At 39.3% G+C, this 23,522-nt stretch overlaps 1 protein-coding gene and 1 pseudogene across 42 annotated transcripts in view; one reads left to right on the plus strand and one right to left on the minus strand.

Annotated features, from left to right (window-relative positions):
• GIGYF2 (GRB10 interacting GYF protein 2) overlaps window positions 1–23,522 on the plus strand; it is a 159,843-nt gene that overhangs the window by 16,724 nt on the left and 119,597 nt on the right. For 21 of the 42 annotated variants that reach the window (XM_031008459.3, XM_031008461.3, XM_055379799.2 and 18 more), the window contains one exon: window positions 20,945–21,028. In XM_031008459.3, coding sequence (XP_030864319.2) covers window positions 20,988–21,028 — 41 coding nt within the window. In that variant the 5' untranslated portion in view covers window positions 20,945–20,987. Of the gene's footprint in view, window positions 1–10,664; window positions 10,783–16,920; window positions 17,058–20,212; window positions 20,283–20,944; window positions 21,029–23,522 lie in introns of all 42 variants that reach the window. The other 21 variants (XM_055379800.2, XM_055379782.2, XM_055379796.2 and 18 more) reach the window with 4 other exon arrangements.
• Window positions 15,508–16,348, minus strand: LOC101137908 (elongation factor 1-beta-like; annotated as a pseudogene).

A 23,522-nucleotide genomic window follows, 5' to 3' on the forward strand; every position in this document is an offset into this window, starting at 1 on the left:
CCACCATGCCGGGCCGAGGAACTGATTTTAAAATTTTGGTTAATCTTAATTTAAGTTTACATAGCCACATGTATGTGGCTAATGGGTGCTGTGTCAACAGTACATTTGTAGATAATGTTCTTCAGTTTTAAGTTTTAGCTAAAACTTTAACATCTGTTTTAATACCTTTAAAGAAGGTAATTTAACATAAAAAATATTAAAGCTTAGTCTTGGAATACATTGCTTTTTTGGGGGGTGCAGTCTATTTACTTTTAGTAAGTTTAGTCTTTTTAAAAAAGAACTTTTCTGAGGTAAAATTCACATACAATAAAATACCTTTATTTTAAGTATACTCATTAAGTGTACATTTTGATGAGTTTTCAGAAATGCACACACTGATGTAACTGTTACTGTAATCAAGAGATGTAACATTTGCATTATCCCCAGAAGTTTCCCCCAGCTGTTTTGTAGTCATTTTTCCTCCTCCACCACTGTTCTGTTTTCTGTGACTTACTGATTAATATTTGCGTCTTCTAGAAATTCATGTAAATGGAAATCATATTTAGGTCTGGCATCTTTTTTTTTTTCCTATTTTAATACTTTTATGTTCAGGGGTACATGTGCAGATTTGTTACATAGGTAAATGTGTGTCATGGGGGTTTGTGGTATAGATTAGTACCCATTAGTTATTTTTCCCGATCCTCTCCCTCCTCCCACTCTCCACCCTCCACCCTCTGAGAGGCCTCAGTGTGTGTGGTTTCCCTGTGTGTCCATGTGTTCTTATTATTTAGCTGCCACTTTTAAGTGAGAACATGCGGTATTTGGTTTTCTGTTCCTGCATTGGTTTGCTAAGGATAATGGTCTTCAGTTCCATCCTTGTTCCTGCAAAGGACATGATCTTTTTCTTTTTTATGGCTGCAGGGTCTGGCATCTTTTGCTTAACATAATTATCCATGATTCATCTGTATTGCTGCATGCAAATAGTTTGTTTTTTAATGCCAAGAATTTTCCAAGGTATGACTTTACAGTATTTGTTCATAACATTATTTATGAACATTTGGATTGTCCTCAGTTTTGGGCTATTAGAAGTAAAGCTGACCTTAATTTCATGGCATAGGTAATGATTCAGAATTGTATTGGGTTGCAGTGTTTATCACAATACTGTAAATTAGAAATTTAAATTCCTGTTAGGAAGGAGAAAAGCCAGCAGTAATTGTAATTACAGATAAGCAGTATCTGTAATTTTTTTGAAGACATGCCATAGAAAGAATAATTCACATAGAAATAATGTTTTGCAAGGTTTCATGTATAGTGTATGGGCCAGGTAGATGTAGACAATTCCTTGGACTTTTGTTGGCTTTCTGGGAAAAAAAAAAAAAAAAGTTCTTTGTTAATTCCTTAGGTAAAATGTTTAGTAATAAAGTGAATATTGAAGCCTAAGTTTGCTTCATGAAGTTTTGTCATCAGTAAATGTGTTAACAGATAATATTTTAAAAGTTACTCAAAAATGTTGGTGTATTTATTAGTGAAGAGATTTAGTATTGCCAGATGAGGTGGATGCTGAAGGAAAAGGCGTTTTCTGCTATAATAGATGGGAGAAGAATTTCCTTTTTTTTTTTTTTTAAACCTTAAAATTCGTCTTAAACCAAATTAAAGTTGAAATGAGTGATAACTTTTATGACATTTATGTTGGGACTGTAAAAGTATTTCAACAGGCCAGGCCTATGCTTTTTGTGATAATTAAAATACATTTTGTTATAAAGTAATTAAAGAATATTGCAAGTTATGAGAGTAAAGGACAAATCATTAATTTCACCTCACTAATATTCCTTTGTCTTGTGTTCTTTTTGCCTTTTTTTGGACATATGTATAACTATACTGTGTGCAGATGTTACTATAGCTGTCTTTTGTTGAGTGAATGTGCCACTTTTACAAGATTGCTTCCAGTCTTTTACTATTATAAGTAATGTGGGTCCCCCTCATGTTTGGACTTTTCATCTTCTTACTTAGCTGTTTTCTGACATTTGAAAAAAAGCATTAGAAGATCTACATTCTTTTACCCTAGTAAATGAGTCTTGCTTCATTTGAATGTAGGCCTCTTTATGGTCTTAGGAGCTGACAGATTTGAAGATTATTTTATCAAGATAATGGTGTTATTTGTTTTGTTTTTTTTTTTTTGAGACAGAGTCTCACTTCTGTCACTCTGGCTGGAGTGCAGTGGCACGATCTCGGCTCACTGCAACTTCCACCTCCCGCGTTCAAGCAATCCTCATGCCTCAGTCATCCCTACTAGCTGGGATTGCAGGCATGTGCCACCACACCTGGCTAATTTCTTTTTGCATTTTTAGTAGTAGAGATGGGGTTTCACCATGTTGGCTCAGCTGGTCTTGAACTCCTGGCCTCATGTGATCTGCCGCCTTGGCCTCCCAAAGTGCTGGGATTACAGGCATGAGCCACTGCGCCTGGCCAGTGTTTTTTTTGTTTTGTTTTGTTTTTTCTTTTCTAATGGCAAAAATTTAAGCAGGGAATGAATTTAATATGTTATTGGAAGACATTCATTTAAAATAGTTTAAATAGCTTTGTTTCATGCTCACTGAAGTTTTTTTTTGATACAGGGTCTCACTTTGTAGCCCAGGCTGGAGTGTAGTGTCACGATCACAGCTCACTGCAGCCTCAACCTCCTGGGCTCAGGTGATCCTCCAACTTCAGCCTCCCCAGTAGCTGGGACCACAGGCTAGCACCACCACACCTAGCTAATTTTTGTTTTTTTTTTTTTTTTTTTGTAGTGATGGGGTTTTGCCATGTTGCCCAGGCTGGTCTCAAACTCCTGGGCTCAAGCAATCCAGCTGCCTCGGCTTCCCAAAGTCCTGGGATTACAGGCGTGAGCCACCATACTTGGCCTTGAAGTATTTGTAATTGCTAAACCATTTATGATTTATTTAACACAACTGGAGCTGGGCATAGTAGCTCATACCTGTAATCCCAGTGCTTTGGGAGGCTGAGGCAAGAGGATGGTTTGAACCCAGGAGTTTGAGGTTACAGTGGGCTATGGGCACAGCCCTGCACTCTAGCCTGGGCAACAGTGTTGAGACACTGTCTCTAAGAAACAATAATAATAATTGATAGGTAAAATATGGTAAATACATGCACAAATGTGAAGTTTATAGTTCAATACATTTTCACATGTATATGTACTTTTGTAGTCACCACTTAGATCATGATAGTGAACTTTTCCAGCACTCCAATTCCCTCTCCTTCCTGTTTAGTAGTCTCCTCTTCCCATGATGAGTACTTTCCTGACATCTGTCACCATTTATTATCTATTTGTCTTAGTCTGATTGTGTTGCTATAAAGGAATACCTGAGACTGGGTGATTTATAAAGAAAAGAGGTTTATTTGGCTCATGGTTCTGTAGGCGGTACAAGAAACATCTGCTTCTGGTGAGGGCTTCAGGCTGCTTACACTCATAGTGGAAAGCAAAGGGGAGCTAGTGTGTGTAGATCTCATGGTGAGGGGAGCAAGAGAGAGAGAGAGGAGGGAGGTGTCAGGCTGTTTTTAACAACTAGCTCTCTTGGGAACAAATCAAGTAAGGACTCACTCATTACTGTGAGAGTGGCACCAAGGCATTCATGAGGGATCTGCCCATAATCCAGACACCTCCCATTAGACCTCACCTCCAGCATCTGTGATCAGATTTCAACATGAGATTTGCAGGGGTCAGATACCCAAACCATAGTACTCTTCTTGAACATCACATAAAAGGAATCATAACAGTATATATTTTTTTCTAGCCAGCTTGTTTTTCTAAACATGATATCTGGGTGATTTCGCAGTATCATTGTGAATATCAGTAATTTTTGTTGTTGTTGTTGTTTGTTTTTTGAGACGAATTCTCACTCTGTTGCCAAGCTGCAGTGCAGTGGCAAGATCTTGGCTCACTGCAGCCTCACTGCAACCTCCACCTCCCAGGTTCAAGCTGTTCTCCTGTCTCAGCCTCCCAAGTAGCTAGGATTACAGGCGCCCACCACCATGCCCAGCTAATTTTTGTAATTTAAGTAGAGACAGGGTTTCACCGTTGTTGGCCAGGCTGGTCTCGAACTCCTGACCTCACACGATCCACTCACCTCAGCCTCCCACAGTGCTGGGATTACAGGCGTGAGCCACCGCGCCTGACTGGTTCTTTTTTTTTAAACTGCTGAGTAATATTTCATTATATGAGTGTACTGCAGATTGATTTGCCCGTTGATGTACATTTACATTGATGGACATAATACCCAAATGTCAGTTTTTGACAATTATAAATAAAGCTACTATGAATCTCTTGTCTTTTGGCAAAAATATAACTTCAGTTTCCTTGGATGTATGTGTAGTAGTTTGTTATGGGATCACAGGGTAGGCATACAGTTTAGATTTAATGGATATTGCCAATCCTTTTTGAAGTAGTTGAACTAATTTGCTCTAATAAAGTTATTAATCTTGTGTTATCTTAATCCAGATCTGGCTAAACTAAAAATCACTGGCTGCTGTGGTGGGGACAGAACTACTGATTCGTTTAGTATATGTGGAGAGTGCTAGAGGAGTTGGTCTTTTTTCTGCTTTTGGAAAAACGTAGGTAGGCAATGGGAATGGGGGCAGATTCAGGTTCCTTGGTATTCATTCTGTGTTAGTTTTGTGGCAGACTATACATAGTACTGGCTGGACTCCATCCCAAATTTTGCCATATTTTTTCTGGGTAAGTTTTGCATAGCTAGGAAATAGAGATTTGTAGTAGCACTTTTTTTTTTTTTTTGAGACGGAGTCTCGCTTTGTTGCCCAGGCTGGAGCACAGTGGCGTGATCTCGGCTCACTGCAAACTCTGCCTTCAAGCAATTCTTCTGCCTCAGCCTCCCGAGTAGATGGGATTACAGGTGAGAGCCACTGTGCCGGCCACATAATTTTTATAACAAAGATCCAGGGGGTTTTCAAAGATGTGTATGTTTTGAGTTCTTAGTGGAATATTGGTTGTAGCTAATCTGTCTTCAAGACTTCTGGAAAGCAGTATTCGGGAACACTGTCAAAGTTAAGTATCAGACACTGTGCTGGAATCTGACTCAGCACCTACTTTGGCTTCTCCTTGCTGATTTTACCCACATGGGACTTACTACGTAGATTTGCCACCTTTTTTGTTGAAAGTGATTTCCTGAGCTCAGAAGTTGCTTGGTTCCTCTAGGCTGTTCCAGGCTGTAAGAAAATGGCAGGCTAAGAGGGAGAGGTCAGAGTCTGTCTTTTCTTTATTGTAAACTCAACAATAAGAAGGACCTAGGTTGATTTCTTTTCTTTCTTCTCCTGTGAAAATGTACTCAGAGGCCCACAAAGTGATAGATGAGGTCCCAAAGAGAAGATGAATAGTTAAAATAAAGAGGAAGTCGTGGAAATTATAGAAAAATATAGGGAGAAAAAGAAAAATAATTATACTAATAATCAGATAAAATAACTTACAACGAGGTCTAAATTTAGCTCAGTTATTTAGAAGTTGACAAAAAGTCTAGCTTATATAATATTCACCGTCAAGTACAAGGATACAATTTATTGAAGAAGGCAGCTTATTGGTATTATTGCATAAGGAATATATTACTTGAAGTCACTTATGTGTAATTTTGAGTAATGGACAAAGTCTGAAAAAGCAGTTATGTAGAAATATTCTCTCAGCTGTTTTTTTTTTTTGTTATAGGTTAAGTTCTAGGGTACATGTGCACAACGTGCAGTTTTGTTGCATAGTTGTGCATGTGCCATGTTGGTTTTCTGCACCCATTAACTTGTCATTTACGTTAGGTATTTCTCCTAATGCTATCCCTCCCCAAGTCCCCCATCCTATGATAGGCCCCAGTGTGTGATGTTCCCCACCCTGTGTCCAAGTGTTCTCATTGTTCAATTCCCACCTGTAAGTGAGAACGTGTGTGGTGTTTGGTTTTCTGTCCTTGTGATAGTTTGCTCAGAATGGTGGTTTCCAGCTTCATCTGTATCCCTGCAAAGGACATGAACTCATCCTTTTTTATGGCTGCATAGTATTCCATGGTGTATATATGCCACATTTTCTTAATCCAGTCTATGATGGACATTTGAGTTGGTTTCAAGTCTTTGCTATTGTGAATAGTGCTACAGTAAACATATGTGTGCATGTGTCTTTATAGTAGCATGATTTATAATCCTTTGGGTATATACCCAGTAATGGGATCGCTGGGTCAAATAGTATTTCTAGTTCTAGATCCTTGAGGAACTGCCACACTGTCTTCCACAATGGTTAAACTAGTTTACACTCCTACCAACAGTGTAGTATATATATATATATATATATATATATATGTAGTATATATATATATATGTAGTATATATATATATATGTATATATATATATATATATACATATATATATATATATATATATATATATATATATACATATATATATATATATATACATATATATATATGTAGTATATATATATATATATAGTATATATATATATACATATATATACATATATATACATATATATATATATATATATATATATATATATATACACATATATATATATATATATATATACATATATATATATGTAGTATATATATATATATATAGTATATATATATATATATATATATATACATATATATATATGTAGTATATATATATATATGTAGTATATATATATATATATTTTTTTGTTTGTTTGTTTGTTTGTTTTTTTGAGATGGAGGCTCACTCTGTTGTCCAGGTTGGAGTGCAATGGCGTGATCTCAGCTTACTGCAACCTCTGCCTCTCAGGTTCAAGCAGTTCTCCTGCCTCAGCCTCCTGAATAGCTGGGATTACAGGCATGAACCACCATGCCTAGCTAATTTTTGTATTTTTAGTAGAGACGGGGTTTTGCCATGTTGGCCAGGCTGGTTTCGAACTGGCCTCAATCGATCTGCCAACCTCAGCCTCCCAAAGTGCTGGGATTACAGGCATGAGCCACCGTGCCCTGCCTCTCTCAGCTGTTTTTAAGTCAAGTCTGTAAAATATGTGATAGACCTACTTGTTTGAAGTCCTTATCCCTAGAGTTGGAATAGCCAAAGAGAGAAAAGGCCAGAGAAGGGAGGGAAGAACCCGATCATCTTCTCTGTCAGAGTTGCTTTCAGCATGAGAAAGATATGCTAATAGGGTGTTCTCAGAACTAACAATATTTTGCCCACATTCCTTCAGAGGCACTGTCTTTTTCTGACTCCTTCCTCAAAGGTTTGAGTGCCCCTGTCTTTCAGAGATGTGAGGACAAGTTCTCTCAGAATTCCTGAGACCTGCCAATTCCACTATGCCATGCATTCCTGTCATCTGTCATTGTCCAGAATGAAAGTCCATCTGATCTTCATACCACTCAGAGTTTCTTCTTCCCTTGACCAAATCTCTTGTTTAATTCCTAAGACTTTCCTCTTGAATTCTCTGAAATGTTATTTTTGTGTTAAACCTCTCCCTCGTGTTCATAAGATGTTTTTTGGCTTTCTTGTGGTAACTTAAGCCCATCTGCCCTGGTAATCTTACCTTCCTTTCAGCCCTCTGAGGTTAACAGTAGATTTTCTTGCACTGTGGTATGTCAGGATGCAGAATCAGAGTCTTCATCCTTCTCCATTCACAGGCTCATTCTATTCCTTTATTAGGGTGGCTCTTCTGCCTAGCTTGCTGTTGTTCCTTTATGCAGTTCTCTAATATCCTTTCACACATTTTCTAGTTTAGGTGATAGATCATACACGGTCAGGTTAGCCATTTTTTCTCTATCTTTATGCAAAACTCTCTTTCCTCTGAAGTTCATGCTGTCTGACAATGCATCTCTCTTCCCTTCCTTATTATCAGAAAAGGACCCTGTGGTCTTACCCTTTGATTCATTGTTTTTTCTATTTTTGTCTCTGCCATTATCCTGAGGTCACTTTAGAGTCTATGTAGCTGATACATCCGGTCCTCCCATGTTCCTGGTTTCTTGTCTTTTACTTTCATCTCTAGTTCTACTAGTGCTTTCATTTTTATTTCTACTATACTTGCTTTTTGGCATTACCAACATCTTAAATTTGTCAACTCTCTTCTGTTTTTACACCCTTCCCCATAGTGTCTAAATCACACTTCTGCCAGCACCCTCTACTTTGCCTTCTTATTCTTCCCTTTACCTTGCTGACAGAACCCTAACCCTGGTTTCCTGTGGGCTCTCTGCCCCATACTCAGGCTGCTAAGTTGGAGAAAGAAGCCCACAACCACCTTGCAGATTAGCTTCCCTCTTGTATTAGCCCATTTTCATATTGCTGTAATGAACTGCCTGAGACTGGGTAATTTATGAAAGAAAGAGGTTTAATTGACTCACAGTTTTTCATGGCTGGGGAGGCCGCAGGAAAGTTACAGTCATGGCAGAAGGAGAAGGGGAAGCAAGGCACCTTCTACACAAGGCAGCAGGAGAGAGAAGTGCCAACCGAAGCGGGAAGAGCCCCTTATAAAACCATCAGATCTGATGAGAACAGCATGGGGGAAACCGCCCCCATGATTCACTTACCTCCCCCTGGTCTCTCCCTTGACACGTGGGGTTTACAGGGATTACAATTCAAGATGAGATTTGAGTGGGGACACAAACCCTAACCATATCACTTCTCTATCTTTATTGGGTCTTTAGAGATACTGTAGCTAAGTGCAACAAGGTGTCCTGAATTGGAGACTGGCACAGAACAAGGGTGTTGTTGGAAAAACTGATGAAATCTGAATAAACTCTGAAGTATAGGTAATAGTGATGTACCAATGTTGGTTTCTTAGTTTTGACAAAGTATTGTGTAATGTAAGTTGTTAACATTAGGGGAAACTGACGGTACTTTCTGTATTATCTTTGTAGCTTTTTAAACTATAATTATTTCTCAAGTTTATTTAAAAAAAACAAACAAACTCTAGCATAGAACACAGCAGCTATCAATTTCTTTAGTTTCCTTAAACCCTACCTTATCATCTTCTCTGTCATTTGCCTACTTTTCTGAGAAGATTGAAGCCATCAGTTTGATGAATTCCCCTCAGTTTCCTTTATTTTTGTTTTTTTGTTGGTTTGTTTATTTTAAAATTATTTTTTGTGTAAGTTTTGTAGAGACAGGATCTTGCTATGTTTCCCAGCCTGGTCACAAACTCCTGGGCTCAAGCAATCTGCCTACCTCAGCCCCAGTGCTGGGATTCCTGGCATGGGCATTCGCTTGGCCTCAATTTCCTTTTAAATTCCCCTACCCCCTTCAATAAAACTCTACGTAACCTTGGAAGCATTCTAAGTCATTTGGATCTACTTTCCTCTGGTTACAAGTAGATAGGAGTAGTTTTTGTTTCTGTTTGTTCTGTGAAACCCTAATACTTCCTGCCTTCTCAGAGATTTCATTTACATAATATTTTTATTGAATTGTTAAAATTCACCTTTTGACTCTGCTAGTAACTTTCCATTGGGGATATATCTAAAACAAAAAAATGGAAATTTTCTTTCCATTCTTTCTCTTCTCTCTTCCACAGCTAAGATTCTTTTTTTTTTTTTTTGAGACAGAGTCTCGCTCTGTCACCCAGGCTGGAGTGCAGTGGCACGATCTCGGCTCACTGCAACCCCACCCCCTGGGTTCAAGCGATTCTTCTGCCTCAGCCTCCCGAGTAGTTGGGAGTATAGGCGCACGCCACCATGCCCAGCTAATTTTTGTGTTTTTAGTAGAGACGGGGGTTTCAACATATTGGCCAGGCTGGTCTTGAACTCCTGACCTCGTGATCCACCTGCTTCGGCCTCCAAAGTGCTGGGATTACAGGTGTGAGCCACTGTGCCCAGCCTTTTTTTTTTTTTTTTTTTTTTTGAGATGGAGTTTCGCTCTTGTTGCCCAGGCTGGAGTGCAGTAGCATGATCTCGGCTCACCGCAACCTCCGCCTCCCGGGTTCAAGTGATTCTCCTGTCTCAGCCTCCTGAGTAGCTGGAGGCTTTTGCAGGCTTTTGCCACCACGCCTGGCTAATTTTTTGTATTTTCAGTAGAGATGGGGTTTCTCCATGTTAGGCTGGTCTCGAATTCCCGACCTCAGATGATACGCCTGCCTCGGCCTCCGAAAGTGCTGGGATTACGGGTATGAGCCACTGCGCCCAGCCTTCCACAGCTAAGATTCTTATTTTTGAGATGGAATCTTGCTCTGTCACCCAGGCTGGAGTGCAGTGGTGTGATCTCAGCTCACAGCAACCTCTGCCTTCCGGGTTCAAGTGATTCTCCTGCCTCAGCCTTCTGAGTAGCTGAGATTAACAGGCGCCCGCTGCCACGCCTGGCTAATTTTTTTTTTTTTTTTTTTTGTATTTTTAGTAGAGACGGGGTTTCACCATGTTGGCCAGGCTGGTCTCGAACACCTGACCTCAAGTGATCCACCCATCTTGGCCTCCTAACGTGCTGGGATTACAGGCATGAGCCACTGTGCTGGCCTCACGTGTAAGATTCCTGAAAGAGTTGACTGCATTTGTGGTCTTCCCTTCTCACCTCCCAGTCATGCCTCACTCCATTGAAATCTGGCTTTGTCCCCACGGCACTCCTAACTGCATTCTTCAGATCATCAATAAGTTAGTTTTCGAAGCCAATGAAGAATTTTCAGTCTTTCTCTTTTTTGGCTTAAATATCTGAAACATTTTTTTTTTCCTTTTAGAGACTGTCTCGTTCTGTCACCCAGGCTAGAGTGCAGTGGTGCTATCATAACTCACTGGAGCCCTGATCTAGGCTCAAACCATCCTCCCACCTCAGCCTCCCAAGTAGCTGGGACTAAGGCAAGTACCACCATACCTGGCTAATTAAAATTTTATTTTTTTGTAGAGATGAGCTCTCACTATGTTGCGTAGGCTGATCGCAAACTTCTGACCTCGAGTAATCCTCCTGCCTCAGTCTCCTAAAGCTTTGGGATTACAGGCGTGAGCCACGGCACCTGGCCTAATATTTGAAACTTTCAAATACTTCCCTTAAAAAAAATGTACCACTACCATCTTTGTTGTATGCACAAATTAGAAACTTAATAGGAAAAGAGAATTATCCATAATCCTACCACTTAGAAGTATTAACATTTTGGGGCATATCTATATATATCCAGTGTATTTTAAATATAATCATATTCTCTGTATTCTGTAACTTGTCTTGAACACTTAATATGTTGTTGGTAACCTTTCATGTCGGTGAAGTTTAGTTACTCATCATCTTACTCTTCCCTACTAGATTGAATTCATTCTCCTCCAGGTAACTATCCTCAGTCATCTTTCTAAAGTACAAATTTTGTCCTGGAAACTTTCCTGCCCAAGTCTTTTCATAACCTTTCATTTCCCTTGGAATATGAAATGCAAAGACTTTTGTGATGTAGCCACTGCTTTACCAATCTTCACATTAGTTTTTTAGCCTGTTGAACAAATTGATTATCTTCCAAAAGAACCTAGGTCTTTCTTCTTTACCCTTTCCTGCACCTCCCCCTGTCCCCCTTTATCCTTAAAGACTGCCTCATTCTTAGTATCTGGTTTTTGGAGTCCTTATAATACAGGTTTGACCTTGTGTGAGCTGCTTAACTTTTCTCTGTGCCTCATTTCCTCATCTACAAAATTGGGCCAAAGAATCTATGTCAAATTAAGCGAATACATATGAAGCACTTTGAACTCTTAGTAAGCACATAGTTAGCTCTCAATAAATGCTAGCAAATATTATAATTCAACAGATCTTCAGTGTTATGCTTCTCATTTTAGGATAATCTTCCCAGTATTCCCAGAGCTTACTTTGCATAGTTCATTGTAGTCCTTATCACATGGTACTCATTGTTTTTTTATTAGACTGGCGCCTTGAGGGCAGGAGTTATCGTATTCCTTGTTCATAATGCATCCAAGTAATCTGGTTAGGGGTTACCAGATAATATTAGCAGTATCCATTAGATTTTTATGTTGGATCAAAGGAAATATTTCATGGGATTTTGTTTAGAAAATCTACCCTTATTTATATATTTCTGTATATGAAGTGTGTTATTCTGTAGAAGAGGTTGGGGCTACTTGTAAAAGTTTGGAGACTGGGAGAGCTCAGGACATGGATCCTTTGGCCAGCCCTTCAGGTGGCCAGTAGTAGTAATGGCTTTTTAACTTTTTGCAGTTTGTAGTTTAAAAGGTAAGCAAGATGAGGCTGGGCGCCGTGGCCCACACCTGTAATCCGCCTGTAATCCACCACTTTGGGAAGCCAAGGCGGGTGGATCACTTGAGGTCAGGAGTTTGAGACCGGCCTGGCCAATATGGCAAAACCCTGCCTCTACTAAAAATACAAAAATTATCTGGGTGTGGTGTTCGGCGCCTGTAATCCCAGCTACTGGGGAGACTGAGGCAGAAGACTCGCTTGAACCTGGGAGGTGGAGGTTGCAGTGAGCCACTATCGCACCACTGCACTCCAGCCCCAGTGACACAGCAAGGCTCTGTCTCAAAAAAAAAAAAAAAAAAAAAAAAAAAAAAAAATCATATGGGAGCACACCCTTCTCCCCACCCCCAAATACCCTTTGTTAAAAATTTTAAAAAGAGCAAAGTAAATAAGCCACAGTGGTGCATGCCTATAGTTTCAGCCACTGGGGAGGCTGAGGTGGGAGGATTGCTTGAGCCGAGGAGTTCAAGTCCAGCCTGGGTAACAGTGAGACCCTGTCTCAAAAACATAAAAGTTAAAAAATAAATAAAAGAGTTTTTTTTTTTTTTTTTTAAATAGGTCCTATAGCTTTTGAGGATTTGAGATTTCTACGAGGTTAAAATTTATTTTAAAATATACGTGACAAGATTTCGAAAGTACAAAAAGATAACTCAGTGGAAGATAGATCTTGCCTGCTCCATACCTCTAGTTCTTCTTTCTAGAGGACTATCACTTAGGTGAACTTCAATTTTCTATAAAGAAATCATATTATACACTAAGCAACTGTGATTTTAGAAGTCTGTCTAGTAGAGATAAAAGCATAAATATATGAATAAAAGGTTGTTTATTGCAGCATTGTTCATAAAGGCAAAAAAGTAAAAGTCATCCATTTCTGTGGAATGTTACACAGCTTGCTTTTTTTTTTTTTTTTTTTGGGGCGCAGAGTCTTGCTCTGTTGCCCAGGCTGGAGTACAGTGGCATGATGTCAGCTCACTGTAGCCTCTGCCTCCAGGGATCAAATGATTCTCATGCCTCAGCCTCCTGAGTAACTGGGATTATAGGCGTGCACCACCACACCCAGCTAATTTTTTGTATTTTTAGTAGAGACAGGGTTTCACTATATTGGCCAGGCTGGTCTTGAACTCCTGGCCTCAACTCGATTCACCTTCCTTGGCCTCCCAAAGTTCTGGGATTACAACATGAGCCACTGTGCCCGGCCCATCATACAGCTTTTAAAAACTGCAACTTAACTCTATATCTGTTCATTAGAACTTTGTCCTTGCAAAATATATATTGAGAGAATTGCCTGTCTCAGAATAAGGTATATAGTATGATTCTTGCTTTATAATAGCAAATAGCTAATCCCCTTTCCCCACCACATATATGTGAACATGTTTGTCTGAATGTGAAGTATGGAGGGATACACACTAGGCTGTTGACATGTTTACCTCAGGAAATGGGAATAGCAGGGAGGCAAGAGTAATTATGAACTTGGAGGTTAATATGGGTCTATTTTAGTTACAGAGAATGTGGTGAGAATAGTACCTCAGGGGGAGAAAACTAGAGTCAGTGAATTTGAGTTTAGTGAAGGGTTTGGGCTAGAGATCTCTACCTCTGTGGTCTTTCTCTTTCTTCCTGTATCAGCCTGTACAGTGATTGCTGAGGCTTTGTTCCTGTTCTTTCTTGAGATTTCTGCTTTGGGGTAGCCTTATTCAATTTTTGATTGTAACTCTATGGATTCACTTCCATTAAATCTGTCTTTCTATTCTGACTACTCTTCAACTCTAGGTCTTTTGGATACTTCCTCAGTCAAGCACCTTGCACTTACTTTGTTCAAAACCATCCTCGTTATCTGTCTCCCCAAATTCGTTTTTCTGTTTTCTGCTTCCTTTTAAGCTTTATAATACACATTTGAAAAATACCCGCAACATTGAGTCCTATAGATTCCATTCCATTTCTGTATCCTGTGTTTTAGATTTTCCCTTCCAGAGGGAGCAGTGCTTTTACTACTTTGGGAACTATTTTATGGAGTAGGTGTTTGAATAGATCCTTGGTTTTGTATGAGCCATTCTAAGGGAGGGAGGTCAGGCTTCTGGGGGAAGGGTATGTCATAGCACAACTAAAGAGGAAGGAAAATGCAGTGGATGGTAGAAAGTTCTCATTTGGCTTTCAGTTGGGAGGTGAAACAATAGGAGATTGAGTTGGGGAGGGAGGCATGGGTTGTCGGGTTGTCAGATTGACGATACATAGTAGGTTCGATTGGACTTTTTTAGAGGAGTGTAGGCCATGATCAGAAAGGTGCCTTAGGAAAATTGATCTTGAGGCCCAGTCAGGGAAGCAAATAAGAACTTTTGTTAGAATAATCCAGACATGCATTAATAGAGTTTGGACTATAATGAAAGAGGAATCTTGAAGAAGTAGGCTAAATTTGAGACAAAATTACTGGATATAAGGGATGGAGTAGAGAGAGTTTCAGATGATCTAGGCTTTTGAGACTGGCTGACCAGTAAACTGAAAACAGTAGTGCCTTGATGATATGATCAGTCAGTGATCCCATGCCACATTGGTCATGGGAGAAAAAAATCAAATTTGTAATTAATTGCAGGGGTGGGATCATCTCTCCCAGCTAGTGGCTGGTTACAAATTTGTGGGCAGATATTTTAATTGCTGTTGTTAAAATGACACCCCTACTCTCTGCATGCCCTCTTTGCCATTCCGTAATTTAGAGGGAAATAAAGATGGGCAAAGAAATATCAGGATAGTGCTGGTAGTGGAGGAAAAGGGAGGTCATAGTTTCAACAAAAAACAGTCTACAGAGTCAGGATAGCATGATGGAGCGGAGTGTCCAGAGTCTGGTTCAAATCCTGAATTGCTTTATAAACTCAGAGCCCTTTCCTTTTCCTTTTCCTTTTCTCTTTCCTTTTCCCTTTCCCTTCTCTTTTTCTTTTCATTTTCCTTACTGGGTCTGGGTCTGTTGCCCAGGCTGGAGGGCAGTGGTGTGAACAAGGCTCACTGCAGTCTCGACCTCCTGGGCTCAAGCAGTCCTCCCACCTCAGCCTCCCAAGTAGCTTGGACTGCAGGAGCATACCACCACGCGCGACTAACTTTTGTATTTTGTGTAGAGATGAGGTTTTTGTCATGTTGTCCAGACTGTTCTTGAACTTCTGAGCTCAAGTGATCTGCATGCCTCAGCTTCCCAAAGTGCTGAGATTACAGGTGTGAGGCACTGCATCCAGCCTCCAGAGCTGTTTTCTAAAGGTTACAAGTCTTCTAGGCGTTTGAGCTGAAAACATTTGGATAGTTGGGGTTTAAATGTTGCCCTAAGCTGCTTTGAATCATAAAGAAGAATGAGCAGAACACTGTTCTGAGTAATGCAGGTCTCTTTATTTGATAATTAAATAACTTGGTTTATTACTTTTAGGTTTTTTTTTTAATTAACCTCTCAAGCTTTTATTTAAATGCCATGACCCAGGATGGATTTTAGATTTTGTTGAAAGCAGCCACATCCATGGACTGCACATAGTCCTCAAAAGTAGTGATCTGCTTCTCCAGCATATCTGTTCCAACTTTATCATCTTCAACTTCACAACGTATTTGAAGTTTCTTAATTCTGTATCCCACTTGAACTAGTTTAGATGAGCCCCAGACTAAGCCATCTGCTTGAATGCCTCTGATGCACTCCTCTAATTTTGCCATATCTGTCTTATCATCCCAAGGTTTCACATCTAGTAAGATGGAAGACTTGGCAACGAGTGCAGGTTTTTTGGCTTTCTTCGATTCATATTGTGGAAGGTGTTCTTCCCTTAGCCTCTTCGTTTCTTCACTTTTCTCCTCCCATCAGCTCCAAAGAGATCAGTGTCATCATCATCTTTACTATCTTTAGCTCCTCTTCCTATAGTGTCTTCCATATCCACAGGACCATACTTGACCAAAGCTTTCTTCACTCCTGGAAGGCTGGCCTTTTCTTTTTCGTAAGACTTGATGTGATTATACCAACGAAGGGCATAACACAAGTCAGCAGGCGGTGGGCCGGACGCTGCTTCAAATACTGCCACATCTGCTTGTGATGGCACATACCCCTCGATGTAGCTCTTGTCCGCCAGGTAATTGTTGAGCACCTGGAGGCCGGCAGGGCTTTTCAGGTCTCTGAAATCCATGGCATCAGCTGTACCTGAGAGCTGAGGAGCAGCAGAAAGAGCTCAAGTTGTGGGCACCCTGTGCTGAAAGAGGAAAAAAGTATTCTTAGGTTTTTAAGAGTTCTTCAGAAATCTTTACTTTAGGGGCCGGGTGCGGTGGCTCACGCCTGTAGTCCCAGCACTTTGGGAGGCCGAGGCAGGTGGATCATTTAAGGTTGGGAGTTCAAGACCAGCCTGGCCAACATGGTGAAACCCCGTCTCTACTAAAAATACAAAATTAGCTGGGTGTGGTGGTGCATGCATGTAATCCCAGCCACTCAGGAGGCTGAGGCAGGACAATCACTTGAACCTGGGAGACGAAGGTTGCAGTGAGCCAAGATCATGCCACTGCACTCCAGCCTGGGCAATAGAGCGAGACTCAGTCTTTAAAAAAAAAAAAAGAAATCTTTACATTAGGAAATAATTTTCTTACAGAAACCATGTTGTAAATGGTAGTTGGGTTCCCAGCTCAAGACATTAAAAAATCTTCTGAACTCTTAATGGTTGTACATTGTAGTAGTTTTGTAGTACTCAAAGATTTATAGGTGCAATGATAAAGTGGACCCAAACAGAATTTCCTTGCTTGTTGTTGTTCCTTAGATGCTGCTTGAATCTGGGGCTTCGTTTATATTTCAAGACTGCTGCCTGTAGGAGCTCCATCTGTATCATTTGTGTTAATAGTGACCCTGGAGTTTTGTACTTCCAGAACCTATGTGAGCATATGTGATGGCCTTGTAGTAAGTTAAAGGGGAAAAAATTAAATCACTAACAATGAATTTAGTATTTTCACAAATAGCAAATACTTTGAATTTAGTTGAGATTTACCTGCTTTATAAATTCAGTCTGATTTAAATCCTGACTTGCTTTATAAATGCAGAGCCATTATTCAGTGCTCTAAAATCCTCTACGGGTTTGAGTTTAAAACATTTGGCTAGATGGGGCTTAAAATGGTGGTAAAACCGCTCCTTCAGGATGTTTAGTATTAAAGAAAAACCTTACAATTGATGTGGTCTCTACAGCTCTAGTTGATGTAGTCTCTTCATCTCTGTTTGTCATCCAAGTAGGTCCACATACTTTTAGAAAACACACTGAATTGATTTATGTTACAAAAAGTCATAAGACTGTTGTGTAAGCAGTGGTGCCTGTTTTAGTTTAACAGTGGGCACCTTTCCTGGGGTCTGATCATTGCTACCTTGACAAGTCATTCATTTGGAATGTACCATAATTTTAATTGAATCTAACATGTGTCAACTATAAGATTAATCATTTTGTGCATTACTGAGAAAGAAAGGAATACTGCCAAGAAGACTCCGGCACATCTGGCACAGGCTTTTCTTGTTAGAATTATTTTATATTTTTTAAAAAAGCTCTGTTAAACTTATTTAGCAAATAAGAATGGATTTTTATTAAATAGTGTATCCTTCTATTGCATGTATGAAAATGAAAATAGAAGTAAAATGAATTTGTTAAGATAGTCCTAAGATTTCTGGGTATTTAGAGTCTGACTTTTCTAAATCACTTTTCAACTTGGCATCATAGAAGTCTCCTGCTTTCTTCCTCCCTCTCCCCACCAGTCATTCAAAGTATTGGTGATGCAGTAGTTAAGGGAATGCTCTATTACTCTGTCATCAATTTAAAATTTAGTCGTTTGATGCTCGTGAAGATTTTAAGAGCAATATAAGCTATTTAATTTTTAATCCCTTTTAGTACTTCAGGGCTGCTGCATGTGGTCATATGGGTTGTGCAGTGTCATCAGTATCGGTAGCAAACCATAACAGACTCCATTGGCTTGTGTGTTTTTTCCCCCCTTTCTTTCTGAGGTCCTGTAAATCACTTGGAATCATTCTTTGAATGATGAATAGTTACTTCACTAATACTCCATGGCTGTATTTGCTTCTTTTCTGTTATACAATACATTTAGTTTTGATACAGAATCATATTATTTTGAAGACATTTAAAACAGCAGTTTAAAAAATTGGCCCTTGTTCAGACAGCTGTAACACAACTCGCACCCAGCCAGTAGCAGTTGTAACTTGGCATCAGTTTTAAGATGCATTCTAATTTCAGAGAAATTAAAATGTTAAAAATAGTGTTTTCTTTTTTATTTTACTTTAAAAAATTTTTTTTTTTTTTTTTAATTGAGACAAGGTCTTGCTCTGTTGCCCAGGCTGGAGTGCAGTGGTGCAATCACGACTCATTGTAGTCTCAAGCTCCACAGCATAAGTGATCCTCCCACCTCAGCTGGGACTACAGGCTCGCACCATCATGCCCAGCTAATTTTTGTATATTTTTGTGGAGACAGGGTTTTGCCATGTTGCCCAGGCTGGTCTCGAACTTCCGGGCTCAAGCGATCCACCCACCTTGGCCTCCCAAAGTGCTGGGATTACAGGTATGAGCCACCATGCCCGGCAGTTATGTTTTCTTTGAATCACTGGTTGTTTTAAGAGATGAGGAGGGGCGGGGCGCAGTGGCTCACGCCTGTAATCCCAGCACTTCGGGAGACCAAGGCAGGCTGATCACGAGGTCAGGAGATCAAGACCATCCTGGCTAACATGGTGAAACCTTGTCTCTACTAAAAATACAAAAATATTAGCCGGGTGTGGTGGCACGTGCCTGTAGTCCCAGCTACTCGGGAGGCTGAGGCAGGAGAATGGTGTGAACCTGGGAGGCGGAGCTTACAGTGAGCCGTGATCGTGCCACTGTACTCCAGCCTGGGCGACAGAGCGAGACTCTGTCTCAAAAAAAAAAAAAAAAAAAAGTGATGAGGAGGGGACTAAGTTTACCTCAGTTTTAGTCTGGTTTGCACCTTTTGTGTGGTGGGGGAGCAGGGAGTCAGGGTCAAGTAAGAACAGGATAATCTCCCTTGGAGTCTGCTTGGTTGACATAGGGCTGGAAGTACCTTTCAGAAGGAAGGCAGATAAATGAATAGGTGATTATGAAGGTTAACACACTTTTACTTTGCTGTTTCTAAGCTTTAGACATATTTGTAGTTTATTATTTTTTAGATCATTTAAACAGAGGCAACAGGGTGATAAAGGGAGAGAATCCTTAACTTGGTCCCCAGTGCCGTGTGTGATGTATCTTAGAGATATTTTACAGTATACAGTTGTCCCTCAGTATCCGTGGGGATTCATTCTAGGATGTCCTTCAGATGTTAAAATCCTTGGATGCTCAAGTCCCTAATGTAAAATGGCATAGTGTTTGCGTATAACCTATGTACATACTTCTATATACTTTAACACCTCTAGATTACTTATAATGCTTAATACAACATAAATGCTGTGTAAATAGTTGTTCTGCTGTATTGTTTAGGGAACAATGACAAGGAAAAGAAGTGTCTATACATGTTGGTACAGACGCAATTAAAAAATTTTTTTCCATCCGAGGTTGGTTGAATCCATGGACCAGAACCCATGGATATGGAGGGCCAGTTATATTTACAGTTTTTATAGTATTTTCCATTTTTTAAAGCTCTCATATCTTAAGATTACTTTTGAAATGTCACTTGTGAAATTCATTAGTTTATTATTTTGACTTGACAATCTGAAGCAACTTTTAAAAAATTTATATTTTATTTATTTATTTAAAAACTTTTTTTTTTTTTTAAAAGAGATGGAGTCTCACTATGTTGCCCAATCCAGTCTTGAACTCCTGGGCCCAAGCCGTCTGCCTGGCTTGGCCTCCCAAATTATAAATTTATTTTTATTTATTTATTTTGTAGAGACAGGGTCTCACTCCATCGTCTAGGCTGGAGTGCAGTGGCAGGACCACAACTCACTGCAGCCCCAAACTCCTGGGCTCAAGTGATCCCTCCACCTCACCCTCCCAGGCAGCTAAGACTACAGGCATGTACCACCATGCCCAGTTGATCTTTAACATTTTTTTTTTTTAGAGACCATGTCTCCAACTCCTGGGCTCCAACGATTCTCCCATCTCGGCCTCCCAAAGCGCTGGAATTACAGGTATGAGCCACCTTGCCTGGTGGTTCCTGGCCTGATCCAAGATAATTTTTAAAAGAAGCAGTAGGCTCGAGAGGCTGAGACAGGAAGATCACTTGAGGTCAGGCCAGGAGTTCGAGACCAGCTTGAGCAACATAGTGATACACACTGTCTGTTAAAAAAAATCACTAGGGTGTAAAGTGCTAATAAGCAGAAGGTGAGGAGAGTTGTGGCAGAAGCTATGTGATAGGTAAGGAGGGTCCTTATTTTAATAATCTTTGATGTACCTCATGGTGATAGGGGAGTCATTACTAGGAAGTAATAGGAACTAAAATGTAAATCTATTACCTTTCGTTCACTCCCCATTGTTCCAGGGATAAAGGGAGAAAATCCTTAACTTAGTCTCCAATGCCCTGTGTGGTCTGTTCCTACCTCTCTCACTAGCTTCATCTTAAACTGTGCCTCCTTACCTCAGATTAACATAGAAAGGTGGGGAGTCAGAATATAAGGGTTGATTTATTCATTTCACTTTGCCTGCTATATTATTGTTTTAAGTAGGAATTTCAAAATCTCATTTTTGTGACTCGAGAGGAGCATAAATAAAACACTCTCTAACTGTACTTTCTGGCCTGGAATTCCACATTTAATCTCAGCTAATCGTATGGAGATATTTTTCTCGTTAACAGGTTTCTTCACATATAAAAATCTATTTTAAAAATACGGAAAAGAATGGCAGCGGAAACGCAGACGCTGAACTTTGGGCCTGAATGGTGAGTTTTCAAAATCTCATCTTCTTTGATATTGGATGACTAATACAGTAGTAAAGTATTTGACAGGTGCTAGGTGGTTTATAAATGTGCATGTTTTTGAAACTTTTGCTTTATGTGCCTCGCTGAAAACAATGTGTTAGTTCAGGAATAAATTATATTTGGTAAATGAGTGTATTCTATACTTAATTAAAATTTTTTTTCTTTGTCTGGTTATATATGTAATGATGGCGGGAGTCCCACCCGCCCTAGAAAATTATTTTCTTTTTATTTGAGTCGTTGTCTAGGTGCACATACAATTTTATGTAAGTATAATTATAACATTTTTATGTCTGTATGTTTTCTGCTACATTGTTTTATCATTGCTATTCATAGATTCCTTTGAGAAATAGTTTTCATTGAAGTATTATTTGAAAGATGGGCTAGGCAGGTAGTTCAGTATTATACTGGCTGTTAACAGTAGCCTATCTAGGATTCAGTTAGCATTGGACATAATAACGATTAATTGACCTTTGAGTCTCTTACAGATGTGTTTGGACCCCGAATATGGAATTCTCATGGAATTTTGAGATCCATCACATTGTAGTGTGGCTTCCCCCCCTCCCCTCCTTCCTTTTTCCCCAAAGTTGGTGATTGAAGATCCTCTCTTCAGTGGCATCAATAATAATAATTACTTTTTCTATTCAAACCTCGGGCAACCCCTTTGGTAATATCAGAAGCAGTCTCTAAAATAGATAAATTGGATTTGTGTCTTAAACTCTTGGTTGTTCAGGTGGGAGTGGTTCAATAAATGATGCAGACTTCCTGTAGTAACTCTATTTGAGGAGTCTTATTAACTTATCCTATTAGAAATATTTCTTTTTATTAATATATGTAATCTCGAAGTTTTCTTAACCTTTATAGCCAGCATTTGGAGACTGAGGAGAAATCACTATTTGAAGTTCTAAGAACTGATGGAACTCCTGTATTTTGAGAGTTTATTTAGAACATGTTAACCTAAGTAATGCTGTACTTGTTTTAGTTATTCCTTTATATTTTTAAAATGATTTTCTTATTATCAAATTAATATGTTCCTAAAAAAATTAGAAATAACTAGTAAGCCAGAAATAATTTCAACATCCATGGTACACACTGTAAATACCTTGGTGTATCTTTCCAGGTGGTTTTATGTATGCTTATTTGTGTATATATACATTTATTTTTTACAAAAATGGGATCATACTGTACCTTCAGTTTTGTAGCCTGCTTAAAGAAATAACCAAATCAGAAACATCTTTTTTTAATCAATAAATATTTTCTGTTGTATTAAACGGTTGCATTGTATGGATGTACCATCATTTATTCAACTAGTCTTCTAGATGTGACATATAGAAGCTGTTCTTGATTTTTCATTATAAAAATATTTTTAATGAACATTCTTATAGTTAAAATCTTTATTTCTATCTTAATTCCTTTTATCAGGTGGATTTAAATTCATATAAGTTACTTTCTTAGCCATTTTGTGTGCAACTCATCCGCCTTTATCTAGAATTTGTAACTGCTTCTCTTTTATATTTACATACCCTCATGTCTGTTTCTTTATAAAAACATGGTTTAAATTGTCAGCTAATTTAAGGAAGTTGTTTTTTTCAGCATCCTGCTGTTTATAGGTAACAGAAAGGGAACACCAGGAATTTAGACACAACAACAGAGAAAAGAAAAACTGATGATATTTTAGAATCAATACACATTTAGCTTGATGCCTAATATTATGGGTTGGCAAACTATGGCCTGTGGGACTGTAAAGTTTTTGTAAGTAAAGTTTCATTGAAAGACAGAGACGTCCATTTGCTTCCATATTTTCTGACTGCTTTCATGCTACAGTGGCAGGGTTGACAGAGGCCATTTGGTTCACAGAGCCTAAACATTAATTCTCTGGCCCTTTACAGAGACAGTTTGCTGGCCCTTGCCCTACACCACGAGTTCTCAAGGTCGTCTCAGTGTAGTATTGAGCATCTTTCAATAGCATCTTACACATCCTCCTTTTTATTGATACTCTGAAGTTTTGTTTGATGGTATTTCACTTGATTGGCTCAGTGTTTTGTACAAAATTTGAATTGAGGTGGCCTTAAACAGAGGGCAATCACCATTTCCATCCTTAAACAGTAGCCTCACCTAATTGTACATCTGTACAATTGCAGACATTAGAGCTTAGGAGCATTCCCTTAGTCATCTGAAATGCTGATGCACTGAGGAATGCAGGTGTAAGTAGGCATAGTGCCCTATTTGTATCATCTGTCAAAATTCCTTCTGGCAAAGGGAATATATGAGGCCCTTAAGTAACCCAAGTAATCCTGAGCTGGAAAGTTGCAGTAGGAGTAGAGAGTACTACCTTATTTTTCTTCACGTATGACGTCCTTTGTGAAACTTGAGGTAAAGAGCTGTGCCCAGGGTACTTGAGAATCAGGATGTAGATTGTTAACATCGAACCAGTGTGCAATTAACTCTAAATGAGACA

Source organism: Gorilla gorilla, chromosome 11 (genome assembly GCF_029281585.2).
Source record: "Gorilla gorilla gorilla isolate KB3781 chromosome 11, NHGRI_mGorGor1-v2.1_pri, whole genome shotgun sequence".
NCBI lineage: Eukaryota > Metazoa > Chordata > Mammalia > Primates > Hominidae > Gorilla > Gorilla gorilla.